Below are 24,724 nucleotides of genomic sequence, written 5' to 3'. Positions count from 1 at the left end.
CTCGTGTGAGTCCTGTTCACTCTCCATCGCAGAGCTAAGTGTTTGCTGAAAATTTTTTAAAGATTCTGACAAATGTGTACGGCCTGTTTGCTGACTGCACCTGCAAAACCAGGGGATGCTTTTGAGCATCCTTTGAGCTGCAGATCACAGACTTCAAAGTACACTTATTACAGTATTACCTTGTGGTCCTCCTGAAGTAGCAGAGCAGGATTTAATCCACAGGCAGCATGATGGGCTTTGAGGACAGGAGGTTCTTACCTTCCCTGCTGTAGACGTAGAACCACTGGACGAGAGCAGCAGCCCCAACACATTACCGTTTCAGAGCAAAAAAAGGCTTTATTTTTTCCAGACAGAAAGTAAGGGGTACAGTCCGGACTAGTCCTGTCCTCTGCCACGGCCGCTGCCTTGCCTGGGCAGAGATCAGGCATAGTACTGCAGGTTGGCTTTTTTCTTTGCTTGAACTTCTAAGATTCCTTCCATGTAATCCTCATGGGTGAGCTCTGTTGCTCCACGGCGGAGGGCAATCATCCCCTGCCCAACAAGACACATTTTAGCAAGGGCAAGTGAGTGCCATATCAGTTCATGATAATGAACTCCACGCTAGCTTTATCTCCCTCCTAGGTGGAGGTGGCTGCTGCTGGCTGCTCTAAAGGATTACTTTAAAGGATTACTTACCGCTTCAACGCATACAGCTTTGCACTGGGCACCATTGAAATCGTCTGTGCAACGAGCCAGTTCCTCATAGTTTACATCAGGGCTAATCAGAGTGGGGAGAGAAAGAAGTCTGAGAACGTGTGCCAAACATAAGCAGGGTACAGAGCTTCCTTAAACCCAACAGAGCTCACACCACTCCACAGCTCTGAAATACCATCGGCATTAGTGACAAACAGCCCCAGGTCACACCTATCGCATACCTGACATTCATTTTGCGTGAATGGATCTGCATAATTCTGGCTCTGGCCTCCTCGTTAGGCATTGGGAACTCAATCTTACGATCCAATCGTCCAGAGCGGAGCAAGGCAGGGTCCAAGATATCGACGCGGTTGGTTGCAGCAATCACCTAAATACAAGTACTGTGATCAGTCTGAGGCACCTGGAGGACAGGTCTCTCTCGTCCCCAGGGATCCACCAAGGTTCTTCCCTTTTACATCCCCTACTAAAATGCCCTGGCCCTCAGCAGCACTCTGCTAGATCCCAACCTTGACTTGTGTATTGGGCTGGAAACCATCAAGTTGATTAAGCAGCTCCAGCATGGTCCTCTGCACTTCCCGATCACCAGCCTTTTCACTATCAAACCTGAGGAGGAAATGAGGGTAAAACAAAATGATCAGCTGGACCCTGACCACCCACCCTTATGTTTTTAATCACACAAAAAAAACAGAATGACCGCATTTCACACTCCTTGGTTAAGCTCTTCCAAATTCCTCCTTGATACCTTGAACACTGCAACTAGAACAGTCAGCAGCATCCAAGTCTCGTTATGTCCTCAGAGCTGAATGGAGTTAACGTTGTCCAGGCCTAAGCAGTAAATGAGAGTGAACATCTCCTATGCCTGGTGCACTTACCAGTAAACAGCTTTGTGTTGCATCAGACAATTGGATGGATCTCCTGGCTCACACATTCCACTCAAGCACACGTACTTCGAGCCCAAGGATCGTGGGGAGTGCAGTATCTGTGATTTACCCTCTTTCTATGTAGGCCATGCATTAAGCTCGACGTCCCTCATGTACTCAGGCAGAGGGGACAGCTAGGCAGCTCCTAAGAGCTCTGCAACAGGGTCTGTATCTCACCTTTTAGTGCCAATGGCATCCAATTCATCAATAAAGATGATGGAAGGAGCTTTTTCCTTGGCTAGAGCAAAAGCATCTCGTACCAGCTTGGCTCCATCACCGATGAACATCTGCACAAGTTGCGGCCCTGCAAGTTTCAGGAACGTAGCCTGGAAAGTGAAAGACAATCCCCTGTCTACACTTTTTGTTGTTTTTTTTTTCAGTAGTGTCAGACCTGAACACTACAGAAAAGCCTTAATTAAAACAACCAAGTAAACAAAAAAATCCCAACCCTCATAACACCAGCTTATAGGTAAAATCCCCTTTCCCCTTGGACATGTTGTCTCTCTCATCTGCAGATACTATTCTACCACAGCATAAGTATTCAAAGGTTCCTTTTACCTTGGTCTGGGCAGCACATGCTCGAGCTAGAAGCGTCTTCCCTGTTCCTGGAGGCCCATACATAAGGACTCCTTTAGGAGGCTGTATACCCAAGTTTTCAAATTTCTCCTTATGATTCATGGGCAGGACGATGGCCTCCACAAGCTACAGCAAGAGAAAACTGTTAAGTCAAAACCAAACTTCACAAATCCAGGCTGCCCGTTTTAGGAAGTTCAAAGCCTGCTGTCCTCATTCACACTGGTATCACCTCTTGGATTTGTTTATCAAGCCCCCCGATGTCGCTGTACTGCTCTGTGGGTCTCTCATCCACTTCCATGGCTTTCACCCGTGAATCATATTCAGTTGGCAGAGTCTCCAAGATCAAGTAAGAGTCCTTGTTCACACCCTGCAAACACAAGTTCTTTGCTTTTAACAGGCCTTTCAGATAACAATCAAAGCACACACAATCAGAGGTGATCCACCAGGCCATTAGGATGAAGGTATGACCAGCTCTAACACTATCATTCACCAGATTGCAACAGCTTGGCAAGGTGGACAATGCAACAACTGATCTGGCACATTTTAGAAGGAAGGTGCCCAGTATACCACCAGGTAGATAGCTAAATTTGGGGCACTTAAATGTCTGCATAAATAGGCTCTCCAACACTACTTTTCTATACTACAAATACTATTGAAGCCATAGTTTCTTAAAAAAAAAAAAAAAAATCAAAATTTTAGTACAAAAATGATCTCAGAAGGATCTGAACAGACTGTATCCTTTCTAAAGGAAAATGCACATGCAGTTTTCTGGCCAACAGTCACAACATTACTCACCACTAGATCTCCAGGCTTCAACTTCTCAGCGTCAACCAACCCGATAACAGGCAGGAAATACGTCTACAGGACAGGAATTAAAGTGAGCAAAGCCAGCTGTACTAGGACAAGGACCTTTCCAGCACTCATGAAATCAAAGAATCTGTGAACCTGTGCTGGTTGTAACCAATGACTGCATTGTCTTTCAAGTATTTCTCAGTAATTCCCAGAATAATCTTTTCCATGATTTTACCAGGCAGTGACAGGCCTATAAATATCAAGCCCTTCTTTGTTGTCCTTCCTGAAAATGAGGACAATATTTGCCAGCTTCTAGCCAAATACGATCTCTGCAGATTCCCAGGATCACTGAAAAAATACTCATGAAGGTCTCATGATGACATCAGCCAGCTCTTGGAGTACCCTGGGATGAATCCCATTGGGCCCCATAGACTTATGTTCATTCAGCTGGAGCAGCAAATCCCAAACAAGTTCAGAGTTGGCTGGGAGCTGACTGTTCCCCTTAGTCATTGTCCCACACTCAGGGCTCTGGAGGCCCCATCATCAGTGTTAAAGACAGAGGCAAAGAAGGCATTAAACATCCCTGCTTTATTTACATCCCTATTTGCCAGGTGACCAACCAGCTTCTGGCTGCTCCTCACACCTAACTGGACACATGGCTCTTACCTGGCGTGTAGAGGTCTTGATGACAGCACACTTGCCCTTTCTCTGGGAATCCAGGTCAATATTTGCTCCATCCTCCTCCTGGTCGTTGGGGTCAACATCCAATAGCTGAAAACCAGAGTGAAAATCTTCCCTATAATGTAACCAGACTAGTAGCTTCCAAGTAACATGAAGTATAAAAAAATAAAAATTTCCATTTCCATCTTGAAAGCACTAAGTACCTTATAAAAATTTACCTTTTCCTTTCCTCATGCAGCAACACACAACAGCACAGAAAAAGACACTATGCAGCCCAGAACAAAGCAGAAGCTAATGGCACTGATTTCTTTCCTCCTTACAGCATCTTACATTAAGTTTTAAAACACTAATACCAACCAATCCTTGTTTTCCAAAACTGAAAATTGGCTACGATTTAAAAAAAATCAGATAAATAGATTGATTCACAAAAAGGACATCATGTAATACCTGGACTTTCTAAAGACATTTGCAAAGTTATCTCAACTGAACTCTTAAAACAACCAAAGCAGGTATAAGAAAATGCTGTGAACAGAATCACAGAGTCGTAAAGGTTGGAAAATACACTAAGATCACCAAGTCCAACCATCAGTTCATCCCTACCACATCCACTAACCACATGCTTTTGTTTTGGCGCGGGACTTGGCACAGAGAAGCATACTGCAGTGTGGCAGCGAATTTGCTTTGGCTGCTTGAGGGCTAGGCTAGCTCTGCCAGGGAGCAGCTGCCAGGTGCCATTGCTTTCCACATGGCAGCGACCCTCTGACACCCAGGGGGTGGAGCTAGGAGCAGGGGCAGCTCCTTAAAACCAGTGGAGGTGCAGCGACTCAGGGTCTCAGCACAGGGCAGACGAGCAGGGCACAGTATCTCAGCTCACTAGTAGGCACCTATTGGCTGCCTCCAGGTCAACATACTCCAACATGGTCTTCACTAGGCAGAGAATCAAGTGAGAAAGATGGTGGTGACTCAGACTGAGTCCCTGCCTAAGGATGTGGCAGTTCAAGTCTCTGGGTGCAGCGAGAGCCTGAGTCAGCTGCTACCACTGAAGGTGGGGGCAAAACTCCAGCTGTGCAAGGTGCAAGCAGGCAGACGACCTGCTCAGTACAGTGGTGGAACTCAAGGAGGAGGTTGAGAGGTTACAAACCATCCGAGTGTGAGCGGGAGACAGACTGGTGGAGTAACTCCCTGTAAGAGAGACACCAGAGTGATACCTACTGTGGGCAGTACTCGGTGTGGGTGGTAGTTACAGGGGGTGGTCCTGGGTGGTGCTTAACAGATCACAGGTTCACAGGGCGGTCACGTGTCACAGTATATAGGCAGGTGTTGCGCAGCAATAAATCTGCACTTGAGATACACCCTGTGCTGTGCATCTCTCGTGTCCCTGTGCCAGGTAGGGGTGCAGACGGGAGGGCATTAATGAGGTGCTGTTAGCTGGGCTGGAATTGCGTGGAGGTTAGCAACACCTACCAGGCGGTGGTGGATTGCCTGCCCAGCCACTGCTGAACAGGGAGAGGCAGTTTGAGAGAAGAGTGGAAGCAGGTAACAGCTCGGAGAGGTAGGAAACCCTCATCCTGACCATGCTCGGCTCCCCTGATACCTCTGCAAAATAGGTTTGAAGCTCTGGAACTTGAGGGTGAGGTGAGTGAGGGTGGGGTGGGTGAGGGAGTGGTGGGAGGTCCACCTGCAAGGTTGTGTCTGGTGAAACAGTTGACCCTGTGCCTCAAGACTGCCTCCATCTGGAAGGAAAGAAGGTTGGTTGTTGTAGGCGACTCCCTTCTGAGCGGGACAGAGGGCCCTATATGTCGGCCTGACTCACCCATAGGGAAGTGTGCTGCCTCCCTAGAGCATGGGGCAGGGATATCTCTAGAAAGCTTTCCTGGTCTTATTCGCCCATCTGATTACTATCCCTTATTGGTAGTTCAGGTTGGCAGCAATGATGCCGCTGAGAGAAGCCTGAGGACTATCAAAAATGACCTCAAGGCACTGGGGAGGGTACCTGATGAAGTGGCTGTGCAGGTGGTTTTCTATTCTATCCCTTCAGTGGCAGGGAAGGATACTGAGAGGATCAGAAAGACCCTCCTCATAAATAAATGGCTCAGAGGTTGGTCCAAATACAAGAATTTTGGGTTTTTTTTGACCATGGGGTAATTTACTCAGCACCTGCCATGACAGCTGCAGATGGAACGCACCTGTCTGCAAAGGGTAAAAGGATCCTAACCCAGGAACTGGCAGGAGTCATTGAAAGGTGCTTAAACTAGGTAAGAGAAGGTTGATAAAGCCTTCCATAAACAACTGGAAATAGTATCACAATTCCAGGCACTGGTGCTTACAGGGGACTTCAATTATCCAGATATTTGCTGGATAAGAAGCATGGGCAGGCACGCGCAGTCCAGACAGTTCCTGCAATGTGTTGAAGACAACTTTCTGATGCAGATAGTGGAGGAAACAATGGGGGGAGGGGTGTTGCTGGGCCTTATTCTCACTAATAAGGAAGGGCTTGTCAAGGAAGTCAAGGTCGGGGGCAACTTGTGTTGCAGTGACCATGAGATGGCGGAGTTCAAGATCTTGAGTGGAAGAAGCAAACTGAAAAGTAGGATTGCTACCCTGGACTTTAGGAGAGCCAACTTTGATCTCTTCCAGGATCTACTTGGAGCTATCCCGTGGGCTAGGGTGTTAAAAGGTAAGGGGGCCTGTGAGAGCTGGTCAGCATTTAAACAGCTCTTCTTCCAAGCTCAGAATCAGTGCGTCCCTGTGAGCAAGAAATCAAGAAAGGGTGGCAGGAGACCTGTGTGAATGAGCAAGGAGCTCATGCACAAACTCAAAGGGAAGAAGGTCCATGAAATGTGGAAAAAGGGTCTGATCACTTGGGAATAATATAGAAGTGTTGTCAGGGCCTGCAGGGACGTGATGAGGAAGGCTAAAGGCCCCCTGGAATTGAATCTGGCAAAGGTGATAAAGGATAATAAAGGAGGAATAATTGCATGCACTGGTACAGATTGGAGGACAACCTACTGGATAGGAGCTCTGCAGAAAGGGACCTGGGTGTCCTGGTGGACGACAGGTTGGCCAGGAGCCAGCAGTGTGCCCTCATAGCCAAAAAGGCCAATGGCATTCTGGGGTGCATTAAAAAGAGTGTGGCCAGCAGGTCGAGGGAGGTGATCCTCCCCCTCTACTCTGCCCTGGTAAGACCTCATCTGGAGTACTGTGTTCAGTTCTGGGCTCCCCAGTACAAAAAAGGGATCTCTTGGAAAGAGTCCAGTGGACGGCCACGAAGATGGTGAAGGGCCTGGAGCATCTCTCCTATGAGGAAAGGCTGAGTGAACTGGGTCTGTTCAGCCTTGAGAAAAGAAGACTGAGAGGGGACCTGATCCAGGTCTATAAATATCTAAGGTGTGGGGGGCAGAATGGTGAGGCCAGATTGTTTTCAGCAGTGTGTGGAGACAGGACAAGGGGAAACGGCTGGAAACTGCAGCATAGGAAGTTCCACAAAAATGTACCCAAGAACCTCTTTACTGTGAGGGTGACGGAGCACTGGAACAGGCTGCCCAGGGGGGTTGTGGAGTCTCCTTCTCTGGAGATGTTCAAGACCCACCTGGATGCCTACCTGTGCGACCTGCTGTAGGGAACCTGCTTTGGCAGGGGGGTTGGACTCGATCTCTGGTCCCTTCCAACCCCTACGATTCTGTGATCCACACATGTATAATCAATGAATATTAAGATGTTATAATTATGAAATAAACAAGAGAGTTAGGCAAAGCAGATTATAATAACAAAAAGAGAATAGATAGGACGCTTATCTGTATCCTGGGCTCGCTTATGAAACTCTGGATGTCTAGAAGAGATCCTTCCTCACTGGTAGTCAGCTCTTAAATGGGTCTGGGAGAGGTACAGCCAGGTTCCACTCCTTCCAGCAGCACAGGTGAATTGCCTTCACCTATGCTCCCATGGCTGAGTCATTGCTCACATCAGGTGATCAATCAGAGGTTCAGGCTGTGATTCAGCAGTTCCCACACAACACACTTCTTGAAAACCACCATGGACGGTGACTCTACCACCTCCCTGGGCAGCCCATTGAAGTGCTTAACCACTCTTCCTGATTAAAAATTTTTCCTAATATCCAACCTGAGCCCTGGCACAATTTGAGGCCATCACCTCTTACCTTAAAATACCAACACAGCTAAGGGACAGAAGTTGCAACATGGCTAGCAAGTCCCTGAGCTTGCAGGGACCGCTCCCTAAATGTGTATTAGTTATGAAGAAAGCACTTGAGAATTTGTTAATTAATTAATTCCAGTCCATTCTCTTCAAGAGTTACTTGTGTAACTCTTAAAAATCTTTTTGATTAAAGTCTCCTTATTACTGTTATTTTGACTGCAGAACTTGTCCTCTTGCAAAGCTGGCAGTAGCATACAGATGTACAAGGAGCAGACCCATTGCTTTTCAACCACTCTGCGTATTTCACATACTCAGGTCTATACTAAGTGAGGCTGTGTCACCTCCAATAGCTGTGTTAAGGACAGAAACCCTGCTAATACCTCCCCAAGAAATGACCCTGACATGAAGTGGGCAAGTGATAAGCACTTCCAGGTCACAAATAAAGCCATCAGAAAAATGTGGAAGTCTTGACTTCAGGATCATAAACCGTCTGACAACACACCATGTCTCCAATCACCAATGGGCTCCCTGTCCCTTCTGCCTCCTGACACAAATGGTGTACGTTTCTCTCCTTGCCCCAGAAAAACACTCACCTCAATAACATTTGAGACAAGGTACGGCAGAGTTTTGTTCACTTTGATCTTCTCACTGTTCTCTTTGATCTTATCTTTCATGGCCTGAAGCTCGTGGGTCACTCTCAGCACTTCGCTCTTCATGATCTGGAATTAGTTCACAGAACAAAGGGGGAGAAATCAGAACAGCGTGGCAACATATAATTTATATTATTCTGGGAGTAAAATGATTTTTAAAATGTAAGGCTGGGGAGACAATGGAAATAAAGAGTAATATAAAAATAGAAAAAGTCACCAAGTTAGCCTAAGTAATATCTACCACTAATTTCTTCCCAGTGTCACTGGATACATTTACCCTGATTGAGACATCAGCTCACAGGGTTGCAATGTGGCCTAGATAAAGCAAATGTTTGGTTTTTTTATATACGTACATACATATAGATCTACATATACACACACAAACATACATAGCATTGCAGAATCATTACAGTTGGCAAGACCACTAAGATCATCAAGTCCAACCGTCAGCCCATTCCCACCATGTCCACTAACCACATCCCTCAGTGCCACATCCACATTCTTGAAAGCCACTGTATGGGAACTGCTGAGTCACAGCCTGAACCTCTGATTAATCACCCGAGGTGAGCCTTGAGTCAGCCAGAGGAGCACAGGTGAAGGCAATTCACCTGTGCTGCCAGAAGGGGTGGAGCCAGGCTCCACCCCTCCTGGACCTATTTAAGAGCTGGCTACCAGAGGGGAAGGATCTCTTCTGGAGATCCCCTCTTTTGGTATCTTCTGGTGAGCTCAACCCAAGGGTAAGCTCTTCCACTTATTCTCTTTTTGTGATCGTTGTCTGCTTTGCCTTACTCTCTTGATTATATTGCAATTATAACATCTTGGTTATACACTTGGCGAGCCAGGCAGGCTGAACATACTGAAATTAACATCATGTCTTTTCTGTGGAATTTCTATAAATGGGTCAAGGGGGAGAACAATACTTCTCTAGAGAAAATGATTCCAGGGCAGATCCCAGGATTTGAGGGATCGCCCTATTATGAGTTAGCTGCCATCATTGAAAAATGGGGTCCCTTACGCGTTATGGGCAATCTCTCCCCATATCGCATGGCGGACTATTTTCAAGGACTTGGCAAGGATGTCCTCATTACCAAAGAAAGACAACTGGCTGCCTCCATGGTGGCATGGCCATTATTAACCGCTTTAAATCATGCGGACTTAAAAAATAATACTTTAGAAACTGAAAATCAGCTTTTGAAAGACCACATTGAAAAGCTGGAGCACGAACTTGGCGTTTTAACAAGGAAGAAGCCAATTTTACATCTTCCCGTAGGCCAAATTCGTAACATTTCAATAAATGATGACCAGACTCCTGAATCAACAGACTTCATTGATCAGGAGAACAAGAAATCCAAATCAGATCTTGAATGTCCAATTCTAACTGATCCACTGGAAGTCCGTCCTGTTGTAACCCAAAAAACAAAAAAAGTACAGGACAGACCGGCAGGGGTGCCGCCTGATCAATGGCCCCCTGCCCAGACTCATTTACATGTTACAGCTCGGCCATACACGGTAACAGAATTAATGGACTTAGTACAACGATTTTGGCAGAAGCCTAGAGAAAGTGTGCCGGCTTGGTTATTGAGACTGTGGGGATTCTGGGGCAGAAAGTGTTTTGGTGAATGGCCCAGAAATAGCTAAGTTGGCCACCATGACCGTCCATCCTGCTCTCAGACAGAGGTTATACGTAGGCAATCAATATCGTGATGAAAACCATTCCATACTAGAATGGTTAATGGCGGCCTGCCGTATGGTATGGCCGAATAAATCAGACATACCGTTACATACAGGTATGTGGTCCTCCATGGAGGACCTTCAAAACTATATCCGTGAACTGGGTGTAAGAGAGGCCATCTATGAAGATACATTTGATGGCCCTGATATGGTTAAATTTTCAGCAGGGATGAGAGATTTAATTCTACAGCAAGCTCCCTCCCATCTGTACGGCACCCTAGTTTCCATATTAAATCCCCTTGTAGCATCAGAAGCCGTAGTCCAGCAGGCTGCCCAGTTAGTTGCCGACTTGGGAGAAACAGAACGCCTGCGGAATAGGCGCAATATTCGGTTTTTGGAGGAAGCAGAGGTCCTGCCGGTAAATAAAACCAAAATGCTGGCTACTCGAGCTCCTCCATCGGGACCCATAAGGGTATCCCGAAAACAAATGTTTAATGATTTAATTCGGGCTGGGGTCCAATTTGCTAAGATCGACCGCCAGCCCAACCATGTCCTTCTCCAGCTCTGGAGGCAACTAAAGGACAATCAAAAATTCCAGAGCTACCCTAAGAAATCAAGGGTAAGAGCTATAGAGAGGGTTCCAACAACAACCTGGAACCTAGAAGATTTTATTATTCCAAACAGGAAAAAGAAGCCACCTCAGGTGTCTCGGGCCACAATGCCTGAGCCGTCAGAAGCAAAAGAACTGGCCCTAGCACAATTCATGCAGTGACAAGGGATGTTAGTCCCCGTAGGGCCTCCAGACGGGACCGGAGGCCCTATGTAGAATTAACGATTTATTGGTCCCGAAAAAAATATTCAGAGAGTTATGGCACTAGTAGACACAGGAGCAGAAACATCAATTATCTATGGAGATCCGGGAAAATTTGATGGCGACAGAGTGATGATTGGTGGTTTTGGGGGACAGACTATTCCTGTCACCCAAACATGGTTAAAATTGGGGGTTGGGCGTCTCCCACCCCGGGAGTACAAGGTGTCTATTGCCCCAGTCCAAGAATACATCCTGGGCATAGACATTCTATGGGGTCTGGCTCTCCAAACAACTGTGGGAGAGTTCAGACTTCGACAAAGATGTATCAGTATCCGGGCGGTGCAAGCAATATTAAGAGGCCATGCGAAACATGAGCCTGTTTGCCTGCCGAAACCGCGCCGGATTACTAATGTTAGACAGTATAGACTCCCGGGTGGGCAAGATGAACGGTGCAGGAATTAGAAAAAGTGGGCATTATAAGACCTGCACACAGCCCGTATAACTCCCCCATATGGCCAGTGCAAAAGTTGGATGGCACATGGAGGATGACAGTAGATTACAGAGAATTAAATAAGGTCACGCCGCCTATTCATGCGGCCGTACCCAATATTGCCTCCCTAATGGACACATTGAGTAGGGAGATAAAAACTTATCATTGTGCCCTAGGTCTAGCAAATGCATTCTTCAGTATCCCAATTGCTGAGGAATCGCAAGATCAGTTTGCGTTTACGTGGGGAGGCAGGCAATGGACCTTTCAGGTCCTGCCACAGGGGTACGTGCATTCACCAACGTATTGTCACAATCTAGTGGCGCGTGACCTGGCTGACTGGAGAAAACCTGATGATGTTAACCTATATCATTATATTGATGATCTCCTGTTGACATCCGACTCACTGGAGGCAGTAGGACAGGCAGCAGATTCATTAACTGCCTATTTACAACAAAAGGGATGGGCTATAAATCCCCAAAAGGTGCAAGGTCCAGGCCTGTCCGTAAAATTCCTGGGGGTGGTTTGGTCAGGAAAGACCAAAGTGCTACCCAGTGCTGTTATAGATAAGGTTCAGGCGTTCCCAGTCCCTACAACATCAAAGCAGCTGCAAGAGTTTCTAGGTATATTGGGTTATTGGCGTTCCTTTATACCTTACCTAGCGCAGCTGCTAAGGCCACTATACAGACTCACAAAAAAGGGGCAGCTATGGGACTGAGGGAAAACCAAACAGGATGCTTTCCAACAAGCAAAACTGGCAGTTAAACAAGCTCAGGCATTGGGTATATTTGATCCTACCCTCCCAGCCGAGTTGGACATTCATGTTACTCAAGACGGCTTCGGTTGGGGCCTGTGGCAACGCCAGAGTTCTGTTCGGACCCCCATTGGTTTCTGGTCTCAGGTTCGGCACAGAGCAGAAGAAAGATACAGTATGATTGAAAAACAGTTATTAGCTGCCTATTCGGCATTACAGGCTGTAGAGCCAATAACTCAAACAGCTGCAGTTATAGTCAAGACCACTCTGCCAATTCAGGGGTGGGTGAAAGATCTGACCCACCTTCCTAAGACAGGGGTGGCCCAAGCACAAACAGTGGCACGATGGGTCGCCTATCTCAGCCAAAGGAGCAGTCTGTCTTCATCCCCCTTGAAAGAAGAACTCCAGAAGATCCTAGGCCCAGTTACGTATCACAGTGATGCACCAAAAGAAATACTGGTTGCTCCACCAGAGAAGAGTCCCATTCAGGAGGGAAAATATCCTATCCCTGAAGATGCCTGGTACACAGATGGGTCCAGCAAGGGCAACCCGAGCAAGTGGAGAGCAATAGCATACCATCCTTCCACCGAGACAATCTGGTTCGATGAGGGGGATGGTCAGAGCAGCCAATGGGCAGAACTGCGGGCCGTGTGAATGGTTATAACCAAGGAACCCGGTGATGGTATCCTGAACATCTGCACAGATAGTTGGGCTGTGTACCGGGGGCTCACTCTTTGGATTGCACAGTGGGCCACCCAGGAACGGACTATCCACGCCCAACCAATCTGGGGCAAAGACATGTGGTTAGATATATGGAATACGGTCAAACACAGGACTGTACGTGTCTACCATGTTTCTGGTCATCAGCCCCTACAGTCACCGGGAAACGATGAAGCCGACACACTGGCCCGAGTTCGATGGATTGAGAATTCATCATCTGAGAACATCGCCCGCTGGGTACATCAGAAGCTACGGCATGCTGGACAAAAGACAATGTGGGCAGCTGCTAAAGCATGGGGACTGCCCATACAACTATCTGATATCGTCCAGGCATGCCAGGATTGCGACGCTTGCTCCAAAATGAGACCGAGATCGTTGCCCGAAACAACAGCCCATCTTGCTAGGGGACACAATCCTCTCCAGCGATGGTAGGTCGATTACATCCGGCCCCTTCCTCGTTCCGAAGGGGCAAGATATGCCCTGACCTGTGTCAACACTGCAAGTGGGCTACTGCAGGCCTATCCAGTACCGAAAGCAAACCAGGCATATACCATCAAGGCACTCACTAAACTGATGTCTGCCTACGGGACACCTCAACTCATCGAGAGCGACCAAGGGACTCATTTTACTGGTGCAACGATACAGCGCTGGGCAGAAGAAAATAACATCGAATGGCGATTCCACCTGCCATATAATCCAACGGGGGCAGGCCTCATCGAACGTTATAATGGTATTCTTAAGGCTGCCCTGAAGACAGACTCCCAGTCCTTGCAGGGGTGGACAAAAAGACTGTATGAAACCCTGCGGGACCTGAATGAAAGACCTCGAGATGGCAGACCCAGTGCCCTGAGAATGTTGCAGACGACATGGGCCACCCCGCTTAGGATCCAAATTACGGGCACTGATCATCAGGTAAGACCCCAGATTGGTAATGAAAATAATCTTCTGCTCCCTGCCCCTGAAAACTTAGAGCCAGGTACCCATAAAATAAAATGGCCCTGGAAGGTGCAGGTAGGACCCAAGTGGTGTGGCCTACTTGCACCTTGGGGGAGACTATTGGAGGTGGGAGGCTCAGTAGTCCCTCCAGAAATAGGTACATGGCCTACTGATATTGTGGTCAACACTCCGATCTTTATTGCTAAAGGGACCCCCATCATGTCCCTACGGCAGATCAGGACACCTCCTTTGGTGCCTGATATCGTTATGCAGCCGCAGATATCCGGCCAAAAGGTGTGGTACAGGCGGCCAGGATGTGCCCCAGTACAAGCGGAAGTGTTGACCCAAGACAGAAATACGGCCTGTATCTTGCCCTGGAGAGCAGACCTTCCCCTCCTGGTACCTGTAAAACATCTGTATTACTCCCCGTGAGTCTGTGAGCCTTCAGGAATACCGGAAGGAACAAAATGCCATCAAGCGTTCCAGTGTTGCTGTCAGATCACGTATAACACCGGGTGATGGCCTGCATGGGACTGATGGAACATAGAATGGACTTGCACCTCAGGACCTCATGCCTCCAGTCACATCATCGAGCACTGGCCCATAGAAGAATATAGACATCCACTAATCATCACTTGTCTTGAACTGTACCAACATACGTCGTGATAAAATTGTATAAGCGTCGCGATACACCGGATCTCTGTATTAGGGAAAGCTTACCCTTTTGTTAACCTGATCATTGGTTCATGCCGTGAAGGGGTGGAGTGTATGGGAACTGCTGAGTCATGGCCTGAACCTCTGATTAATCACCTGAGGTGAGCCTTGAGTCAGCCAGAGGAGCACAGGTGAAGGCAATTCACCTGTGCTGCCGGAAGGGGTGGAGCCAGGTTCCACCCCTCCTGGACCTATTTAAGAACTGGCTACCAGAGGGGAAGGATCTCTTCTGGAGATCCCCTCTTTTGGTATCTTCTGGTGAGCTCAACCCAAGGGTAAACTCTTCCACTTATTCTCTTTTTGTGATCGTTGTCTGCTTTGCCTTACTCTCTTGATTATATTGCAATTATAACATCTTGGTTATACAGCCACCATGGATGGTGACTCCACCACCTCCCTGGGCAGCCTGTTCCAATGCCCCACCGCTGTTTCTAAGAAACTTTCCCTAATATTCAACCTTAACCTCCCCTGGCACAACTTAAGGCCATTACCTCTCATCACCATTACCTGGGAAGAAGCCAACCCTGATTCGCTACAACCTCCTTCCAGGTAGTTCAGAGAACAATGAGGTCTCCCCTGAGCCCCCAGTTCCCTTAGCCGCTCCTCATAAGATGTTCTAACCCTTCACCAGTTTCACTGCCTTTCTCTGGACATGCTTTGGACGCCAGTGCTGAGGACAGAGAGACAGTCACCTCCCTGCTCTTGCTGGCAACACTATTTCTGATACAGGCCAGGATGTCTTTGGCCTTCTTGGCCACTTGAGCACACTGCTGGCTCTTGTTCAGCCAGCTGTCAGCTAACCCCCAGATCCTTTTTCCGCACACAGCTTGCCAGCCACTGTGCCCCAAGCCTGTGGTGATGCACAGGGTTGCTGTGACCAAAGAGCAGGAACCAGCAATTAGTCTTGCTTAAGCTCATACAATTGGTCTCAGTCCACTGATCCAGCCTGCCCACATCCCTCTGACGGGCCTTCCCACACTCAAGAGATGAACACTTCCTCCCAACTTGGTGTCATACAAAACAGCTCGGTGAGGGTGCACTCAATTCCCTTGTCTGTATCAACAATATACAGGACCAGCCCCGGTAGTGACCCCTGAGGAACACCACTAGTGACCAGTTGTCAGCTGAATTTAACTCCATTCACCACCACCACACTCTGAACGTAGCCATCCTCACAGATTTTTATCCAGTGAAAAGCACGCTTGTCCAAGCCATGGGCTGCCAGCTTCTCCAGGAGAACACCGTGGGAGCAGTCAAAGGCTTTACTGAAGTCTAGGCAGATTACATGCTCAGCATTTCCCTCACCCACCAGGTGGATCATAGAAGATGATCAGGTTGGTCAAGAGTACCACTTATTGGCTAGGAACGATCCCCTACTTGTCCTGCACACACCACATTATCACACTCAAGATCTGCTCCATGAGCTTTCCCAATACTGAAGTCAAGCCAATTGGTCTACAGTTCCTAGATCCTCCTTCCAACCCTTCCTGTAGATGGGCATTAGTAGGTCTCCACTTGTATGGGACCTCCCTGTTTGACCTGGACTGCTGATAAGTAATGGAAAGTAGCTGAGTAGTCATGCTAGCTCCCTTTGCACCCATGGGTGCATCCCCTGCAGCCCCACAGACTTGTGACAGTCCAGGTGAAGCAGCAAGTTGCTGTTTCCTCCTGAATTCTGGGGATTTTATCCTGCTCCCCATTCCCGTCTTCCAGATCAGGGGGCTCAGCACCCTGAGGATAATGGGCCTGACTATTAAAGGCAGATGTGAAGAAGGCATGGAGAATCTCAGCCTTTTTCTCATCCTCAGGAACAACATTCCCCACCACATTAAAAAAAAAAAAAAAAAAAAAAAAAAAAAAAAAACATAAGATTCTCCTTGGCCCTCCTCCTGCTGTTAATATATTTCTCGTGAAACACTTTTTTATCGTCTTTAACAATGGTGGTCAGATCAAGCTGTTGCTGGGCTTCAGCTTTTCCGATTTTCACTCCACATACCCTAGCAACAGCATAGTACTCTTCTTGAGATGCCTGACCCTTCTTTCAAAGATGGCAAAGATGTCTTTTTTTTCCAGACTCTCAGCAAAAGCTTCCCATTCAGCCAGGACAATTTTCCTCCACGCTGGCTCAGTTTACGGCACACGGGGACAGGCCCATTACTGCGCCTTTAAGATTTCCTTCCTGAAAAATGTCCAGTCTTCCTGGACATCTCTGCCCTTCAGGACCAACTCCCAAGGGATTCTCCCAACCAGCATCCTGAAGAGTTTAAAGTCTGCCCTCCCGAAGCCCCAAGCAGCAGCTTTGGTGACCCCTCCCTGCCTTTTGACTCACCAAGAAGAGAACTCAATCATATTATGCTCATTATGCCTAGGGCAGCTTCTGACCACACCTCCCACTCATCCTTCTCTGTAAACAGCAGGTCTCACAGGGCACTTCCCTGATAGGCTTTCTTACCAGCTGTGTCAGGAAACATTTTTTACACAGTTCACGATCCTCCTAAACTGCTTCCACTGGGCTGTACCACATTTCCAGCAAATATTAAGTAAGTTGAAGTCCTCTGCAAGAACAAGCACTAGCAATTGCGTCTGCCAGCTGTCTCTGTAACAGATGCTCACTGGGATGTCAGCCTTGTTGCCCTTCCCCCAATCATTACCCACAAGGCCTTGATATTATTCCCAGCATTAAGTTCTACAACATCAAAACACTCCCGAACACAAAAATCCAATCCACTGCACCTCCTTCCTTGCCTATCCCTCCTACAGCGCTTACAACCCTCCACTGCAGCACTCCAGTCCCAGCAATGTTCCCATCATGTTTCAGTGATGGTGATTAAGTCACACTTTTCCTGCTGCACAGTGGCTTCTAGCTTCATTTGTTTGTTATCCATGCTGTGTGTACTGGTGTAGATGCACTTCAGCTGGGCTGTCAGTCTCACTCTAGTCCTGGCATGCTGCCCCTAGGTTCATCTCTAGCAAGCCTGATTTTATCCCCTTTCCCCTTCAAACCTAGTTTAAAGCCCTCTCAGTGAGCCACACTAACTGCTGGGCTAGGATCCTTTTTCCCCTTTGATTCAAGTAGACCCCATCTATTATCAGTAGGCCTGGTTCTGAATAAACTAACCTATGATTTAAAAAAACAACAACAACAACAACCAAACAAAAAAAAGCCAACAAAACCCTGATGGCACCATCCTAGATATACATACATATATATAGATACTCAGCTAAATAAACATACACACATGCACATCTATATGCATCCATTTGGAAATTATTTGTTGCTGAGTTTAAGGAATTGTGCACTGGAGTGATCAACAACTGAAAGTATCACAACGACACATTAAAATAAACAGAACATGAATGGGGAATGGCAGAACTGGGGCTTGTGTCTACTGAGATCAGTGGGAAGCAGTGGGACTAGCAGCACCTTTGCAATGGGATGCACCACCACTGCTTCCAGTGGAACAAACAGAAATGCAGATGCTGTCTTTATCTACAATACCACTCACATCAAGACCTACACATAAGAAACAAACTTATCACTTGCTTCTGTAGAGAAAAACACTTGTTCTCCATAAAAAGCATACTACCCAGCTCTAGAGTAACATCCATTACTTATCTCTCAACAGTAGGACAGCAAAGCAAAGCAAAGCAAAACTTGGGCTCATAGGCCAACTTAGGCTGAGAGAGACCTCTGGGGACCTCTACCTCCACCTTCTGAGAGCAGGGCCAGCTGTGTTCATGCTGTATTGCTCAGGACTCTACCCAACTGAATCTTCAAAGCTCCTAAAGACAGGACTGCACAATGGGCAGGAGGGCTTCTCTGGACAATCCACTGTACTGTCTGACCGCCCTTACAAGAAGGTTCCTGCTGCCCCAAGGAACATCTCATTTTTTCAATTTACAATCTGCCCTTTTTGTCTCAAGGTAACCTTAACCTGGACCTCAACATGATATAAAACCTTTCTAATAATGCACAATCAATGAATATAAAGATGTTTTAATTATGAAATAAATAAGAGAGTTTGGCAAAGCAGATTACAATAACAAAAAGAAAATAGATAGAACGCTTACCCCTATCCCAGGCTCACTGCAAAACTCAGAGGAGGGATCTCCAGAAGTGATCCTTTCCCATTGGTAGTCAGCCCTTAAATGGGTCTAGGAGAGGTGCAGCCAGGCTCCACTCCTTCCAGCAGCACAGGTGAATTGTGGAATTGCCTTCAGCTGTGCTCCCAGGGCTGACTCACAGCTCACCTCAGGTGATCAATCAGAGGTTCAGGCTGTAACTCAGCAGTTCCCATACAAATAACAAAAAAAGAAACCCCACCAAAAAAACAGAAAGACAAACCAAAATATGTTGGGCACATGGTAGATAACTTAATTTCGTACATCTCATCATCACGTAATTTTACAAACTTTTCTGTGAATTTTTCTACTAACTGGAAAGAAAATCAAAAGAAGAAGGATCTGTAATCCCTACCCAACAAGCACATTTATATCGCAAATTACCACAGCTGACACAGGTGGTTCTTGGCATTGTCTGAGACAACCACACACTTTCTACTTCTGCTCCTAGCTGCTGCCACAGCCTGACAGCTCTGTGTCTGAGCCCCATGGACAGCAAAACCGCACGATCTCTGAACTCACTGCACCTGAACTTGCTTACATGGTTCTATGTAATGGAAAATCCATTCTTCTCTAAGTTTAAGACTCTTGATGATAAGCACAATAATGTACTTAACACATAATTATTCACAGGACAGAAGTATTACAATAATTGTTAAAGAATCTGTTATATAAAAATGCAAAAAATTTAGAGATTTTATTCTACATAGTCTTGGAAACATTCAAGGAACATTCCTTGAATGTTTCCAAGCTTGCATAAAGGGAGTGTGCCCATAAATATTGCTGCTATTTTGAGTATGATGCTCTTACTATTAAATGGGAAAAGCTGCTTATGCTTACTCTATTCTGCTACTTAAAAATAAGACAAATTTATTTTTGTTGTCTTTAACACATAAAAGGGTATGCTCCAAAGTCAGCAATGCGTGTAGAGCTTTAAGCAGCAGGATGAAGCGGCCTTGCACAGCTTATGAAATAACTTATCTCAATCTTGCTAACCTCAAGAGGCAGGACAAGCCTAAGATAAAGTTGTCTTCCAGGTGGAATGGGCCCATCTTGGGTCGGGTCTAGGCCTTGTCCCATGTAACCACTTCCTCAGTGACCAAGATGAGGGGACATATGCAGATGACACCAACACAGTGCAACAGTCTGTGTGCGCAGAGGTGGTGGGGTTGCTACTCAAAGGGACCCTAATGATGTTACAGCAGGAGGGCAGCCAGCAACTGGAAGAAAGTGATCATCCCTCTTTACTCAGCACCTGTTAGATTCTATCTGGAACGTGGCACCCAGATTTGGACCCCCCAGCACAGTACACACCGATAACCCTGCCTGAATTCAGCCCAAGACCAGCAGGCTGGCCTGGCAGGAGCACAGGTGCTGTGAGAGGTAACTGCGGGAATGGGGCTTGCTCGGCTCGAGAACCAAAGAGACGGATGAGAGGCAACAAATACTGAAACAAGAGAGGTTCAGACTGCACGTAAGGCTGTTCGTATCCTCACGAGGACGGTCCCGCACTGCTACAGGTCTCCCCGAGAAGCGGCACGACCTCCACCCACAGAGAGCCTTGCGATCGCACAGGCTCAGGCCCAGGCGGGGCGGCAGCCCGGCACGGCCCTCCTGAGGCCCCAGCCGACCCGCGTTGCCTGACCGCGCCGGAGCTTCGTAGAACCGTCCGTCGGCTTCCCCGGGCCGTACCGTTCTCCCACACTTCCCCTTAGCTCTCAGGCCCGCCGTTCGCCGTCTCGGCTCCCGACGTGCTAACGGCCCCTGGCTCTCCCCCCCCCCCGACAGGCGCTATCCCCTGCTCCCCCCGCGCCGGCCGCGCTACCTTGATCTCGCTGTCGAGCAGGCGGGTGCGCTGCACGATCTCCTCCGTAGACATCTTCAACACCTCCTCGCCAACGCCATCCTGCGGGGCACAACGGCACCGTCAGCCCCGACCCCCGGCCCGGCCCCGCTCCCCCCGGCCCGGCCCGCACCTCCGACTCATCCCACACCGACGCCATCTTTCTCTCAGCGAGCGCGCGGCGCGCGGCCGATTCCTCACGGCGGATCCGGCTCTCCCGCCGCCAGACGCGGGGCGCACAGCAGAGCGGCAGCGGCGACGGCCGTAGGGGGCTCGCGCCCCACCCCGTTCCCGCCGCGACTCCGGCCCTCGGCGCCCCGCTGCGCGGCACCTCCCGTGCCGAATCTGCGGTCGGGAAGACAGCGGCCGCCGCGCCGGTCACGTGCTCCTGCCAAATCTGCTGCGTGATGCCTCCGCCGCCATCTTGGTGGGGGCGGTGCCATCGCGAGCGCCACTCCCCCTCCCCGCGCCCGCCCGCCCTCACGCGGCATACGGGCTGGTGGCGGCGGCAGCGTTTATTCCGGTCAGCGCGCGTACAGCAGTGCGCGAAGAGAGGCGCCCCGATGCGGTGACACCGAGGGCGCCCCGAGGACCCTCCCCGCCGCCCCCAGCAGGAGGCGCCGCGGTTCCCGTGCCCGGCGGCGTCCGCGATCACACGTATCCGGGTTTCACCGACAGCCGGCGGCAGTTGGGGCAGCCCCGCGTCCCGTTGGTTTGCAGGCACCTGCAAAAGAAGGCGGGCGGGTGGCAGGGGGTTCCGCCGTCCCCGGTGCCAGTGCTGCCTCTGAGCACGGGCCACACGGGCGGGCACGCAGCCGGCCCGGACACCCACGAGATCTGTCATACAGTGGTTTGGTGGAAGCGCTGCAGCACGTTCCTCCACAAGAGGAAGCCGCGTTGCTCTCCTTTCCTGCTAGGGACAGCAGCCCCCCTGGACTCTGGGGGCAGTCCCGTAGTGGTGTAGTGTCATCCTGATGGTATGTTCTTAAATACTTCAGTTTTGGAACTAAAAATAAGACAACGTCCATCGTGACAGTAACACAGTAACGGACTGAACGCCCTACTCAGCTTTGTACTCCTCACCTACCAGACTGAAATGGAGGGGTTCAGGGAAAAAACCGCTTGTGGGAGCATAGATCTCGCAACAGGTAGTAACAGATAATCTGTGAACTGAGCTAAGTGCCTACAAGGCAAGGGAGTGAGGTGGACGTTACAACTAAGTCTCACCCTCTAAAGGCTATGGCTAATGAAATCGTGTAGAACACCTGGGGAAAAGCATACACAGCTGTCCTGTTCTGAGCATGAACTGCTCCTTACTCTAACATAAGGGCAAAGATCTCCGGTATTTCCAGCTCATTACTTTAAGTGGAAGAAGTGGGAGCAAGGCAGCGCCTGCAGCTGGTTGTTCTTCTCCCCAATAGATTCTCCACACATGCCACAGTACAGCTCCATCTCCTCCACGCATTCATGGAACTTCACTACATGGTCACGCAATTCTCGCTGCTGCCCCTTTGTGCGATAGATCCTTTCACACAGACAGTGGAGCTTCAGCAGACCAAGCTGCACATGAGAGGCAGAAACAAGAAAAATGAACAAGGTGAAGATAGAGCACTAGCAAAGAGACAGGACCACTACGGCCCCAATTAGTCAGCTAGAGAAGTGACAGCATAAAAGGATGCCCAAGGGATAGGATCGGTCATAAGGACATTTGGTTCCCTCTGCCTGCAACCAGCACTCAGTTCAGCTGTGGCACAGGCCAGAAGTATTCTTCAAGAGGAGACCCCTAATCCTTCAGCTCTGCAGTTGCTTCACATTGCGTTTTTAATGCTTCCCATTTCTCCCTGTTTATCCCACTGTAACCCCTTCCTCACTTCTCAGACCTGCAAGTTGATGCTTATAACTAAACACAACAAAGCATCATCAGTTGGTCAGTATAGATTCATTAGTAAGCAATAACAAGTCTGGATGCTGTAATGCTTGGATTATTAAATCCCTTGACAGAAGACTAGAGAAAGTCATGAAGAGAAGCTATAGGGTCCTACCTTGTTCCCTAGTCCCTCTGCCAGTTCCTGTGCCTTTTCAATGCTTTCCAGAGCCTGTAAATAGAGAGCATATATTACCAATTCTCAGTCTGATGTAACAAAAATGTACACGTATGAATACTCTGACAGGAACTGAAAAAAGAGATACAGTGTGAAATTTGAATGAACAAACATCCCTGCAACCATGAACACATGGCTGTCTGGTAGATATATCCCACCAAAAGTCCATTCAGAAGAAAAGCTTTGTTTCTGAAAAAAACAAACAAACAAAACAAAAAAACAACAACAACAACACAACCCACACAGATATAACCATCATTTCTGTTCCAGCCACGTCATGCAAAGAAGGGCAATGATGCTGGCAGAGGCTGGGGTTTCTAAGCAGAGAGAATACACTCATTTAAAAATCAATCACACAGTCTTCATGATTGGGATGAAGCATAAGTAAAGCGAATCTTGTCCCCCATCCTGCTTTACAGGCCCAATCTCTTTGAGCAACTCCAATTTCATTATTACAAGAGGAAGGGATCAGCACTACTAACAGGCTTTTCCATTGTCTTGCTCTTCATGCATCCACTTTGTCCTACTTACATATAGCACACTGTAGAAGTTGTACTGCGAGTAATCTTTTCAGTTTGAAGTGTTTAGTATGGCAACTGTTATATCAAATGAATCTCTACTTTCCCCTACATGTCAGAGCGTTCCACGCTGTTCTGATACTCTGTAGTTCTGGGAAATGGAGACTAAGACCCACTTCAGGTTTGTTGAGGGGGAAGAAGACATTTGCCTTTAACCACAATATTGATGAGGAACCTTATCAAATTTCCACACTGGAATAGTAGGTGATGCCAAGTTATAGGAGTTGAGAACCATCTGAGATGAAAGAGTGCACTCTGAATACAGAGCAGAGGGCATTATATCTGGGGCAGCAACAGCCTAGGATAAGGGACTTGCAGAGGAAGTAGGCAGGAATCAATGGGTAGCAGATAAAATATTACTGAGGAGTGTGCCTAGGCAGTGTGACTGTATACTGGAAAACTTGAAAGTAATTACTAGGATTAAGAAAGTGAAGCATATGAAGTGGAAGGAAGAGATGCTTGAGAAGTTCAGGGGACAGTCTTTCTAAGAGAGAAACACGAGACTGCACGAGAGTTTGGGCAAATAGGCTGTGACAGCAGCTGGAAGGAATTGGGATAGACACAGTATTAACTACATGCAATGAAAGAAAAGTGGGAGTAACTGTCTGAGGAAATTGCCACAAGAAGGCCAGGATAAGAATAGGGAATCTGCAAGTGGAAAGCTTTCTTAAGTAACTGATACTGGGATGGAGCAGCATGAGAAATGGAAACTGGGACAGGTAAACTGAGGAATAGCCGTGGGCAATCGTTCAGTGCTTTGACATTTGAGGAGGTCATGTTTGGGGTGATGGGCATAAGGTCCCTGACCATTAGGACAGATTTGCCTCTAACGCTTAGTGCAGAAACTAAAACACATTCCCTTCTTTTACGGATACCGGTGAGATTAGGGCTCTCTGCAAAGTCCTTGCCAGGGTTTCACAGAGATCTGCCTGTAGTATCAGAGCATGGCAGTGGCTGAAGGTGGGATGAGGGAGTGTAGAGATTAGATGAGTGCTCTGAATATTTTTTTGTTTAGCGGCTTACCTGCATCCTGTCCCATATTTTTGAATATGATATATGAAAGATACATGATATATGAGGTTTCATTAGGCAAAGTTTTTAAGTCCAGTTTCTTCCAATGCAAACAGTTTTTACTTAGTAAGATTGCAATGTGTGTTTTACCCAATTGATTTCCCACTGTAGGGAACTCAGATGCTGATTGCACTTTGAGCGTGTTTTTTTTCTGACAGTTACATGCTTGTTTTCCTTCTGAGAAGCTTCATTTTACCTCATATACTTTGTCTCTCTCGTTATTGATAAGAGTGAAACTTCAGTTATCTACACCCAAAATGGCACCCCGGCGTGTCACTATGTAGACATTCCAGGTCCTTCAGCACTGAAGACTAACTTTTGAGCATTTTCTTCTCCAGCACACTAACAGTGGGATCTGCTGCATCTAGTACAGTCTGGATTTTAAGACATATACACCACCTAAGCACTTTCAAAACAGTGAACTTCATCCTCTTATACTATATTGACCCAC

At 47.8% G+C, this 24,724-nt stretch overlaps 1 protein-coding gene across 2 annotated transcripts; it reads right to left on the bottom strand.

Annotated features, from left to right (window-relative positions):
- Window positions 1-316: 316 nt before the first annotated feature.
- PSMC3 (proteasome 26S subunit, ATPase 3) lies at window positions 317-22,082 on the bottom strand. 2 transcript variants are annotated; one of them, XM_052695970.1, is made up of 13 exons: window positions 21,883-22,082; window positions 20,656-21,246; window positions 20,505-20,585; window positions 8,408-8,533; window positions 3,648-3,752; window positions 2,985-3,047; window positions 2,419-2,556; window positions 2,172-2,315; window positions 1,791-1,939; window positions 1,200-1,296; window positions 915-1,060; window positions 676-757; window positions 317-531 (listed from the first exon to the last, which is right to left on the bottom strand). In XM_052695970.1, exons 1-13 carry the CDS (start codon window positions 21,985-21,987, stop codon window positions 421-423), a joined length of 1,938 nt encoding a protein of 645 aa, XP_052551930.1. In that variant the 5' UTR covers window positions 21,988-22,082; the 3' UTR covers window positions 317-420. The 2 variants fall into 2 exon arrangements, with proteins under 2 accessions (XP_052551930.1, XP_052551931.1); XM_052695971.1 differs by lacking the exons at window positions 20,505-20,585; window positions 20,656-21,246; window positions 21,883-22,082 and adding an exon at window positions 18,629-18,651.
- Between the last annotated feature and the right edge of the window lie 2,642 nt (window positions 22,083-24,724).

Source organism: Tympanuchus pallidicinctus, unplaced genomic scaffold, assembly GCF_026119805.1.
Source record: "Tympanuchus pallidicinctus isolate F22 unplaced genomic scaffold, pur_lepc_1.0 scaffold3, whole genome shotgun sequence".
Taxonomy (NCBI): Eukaryota; Metazoa; Chordata; class Aves; order Galliformes; family Phasianidae; genus Tympanuchus; species Tympanuchus pallidicinctus.
This window is presented reverse-complemented; position numbering and strand designations above follow the sequence as displayed.

Bases quoted from the DNA above. Each gene is read 5' to 3' on its own strand.
- PSMC3 (XM_052695970.1), bottom strand. From the start codon at position 21,987: ATGCGTGGAGGAGATGGAGCTGTACTGTGGCATGTGTGGAGAATCTAT. The intron at 21,247-21,882 runs GTAATGAGCTGG...CTTCTTTTGCAG, and splicing joins TCCCACTTCTTCCACTTAAA to GTGCCTGCAAACCAACGGGA. The intron at 20,586-20,655 runs GTGCGGGCCGGG...TGTGCCCCGCAG, and splicing joins CGGTGTGGGATGAGTCGGAG to GATGGCGTTGGCGAGGAGGT.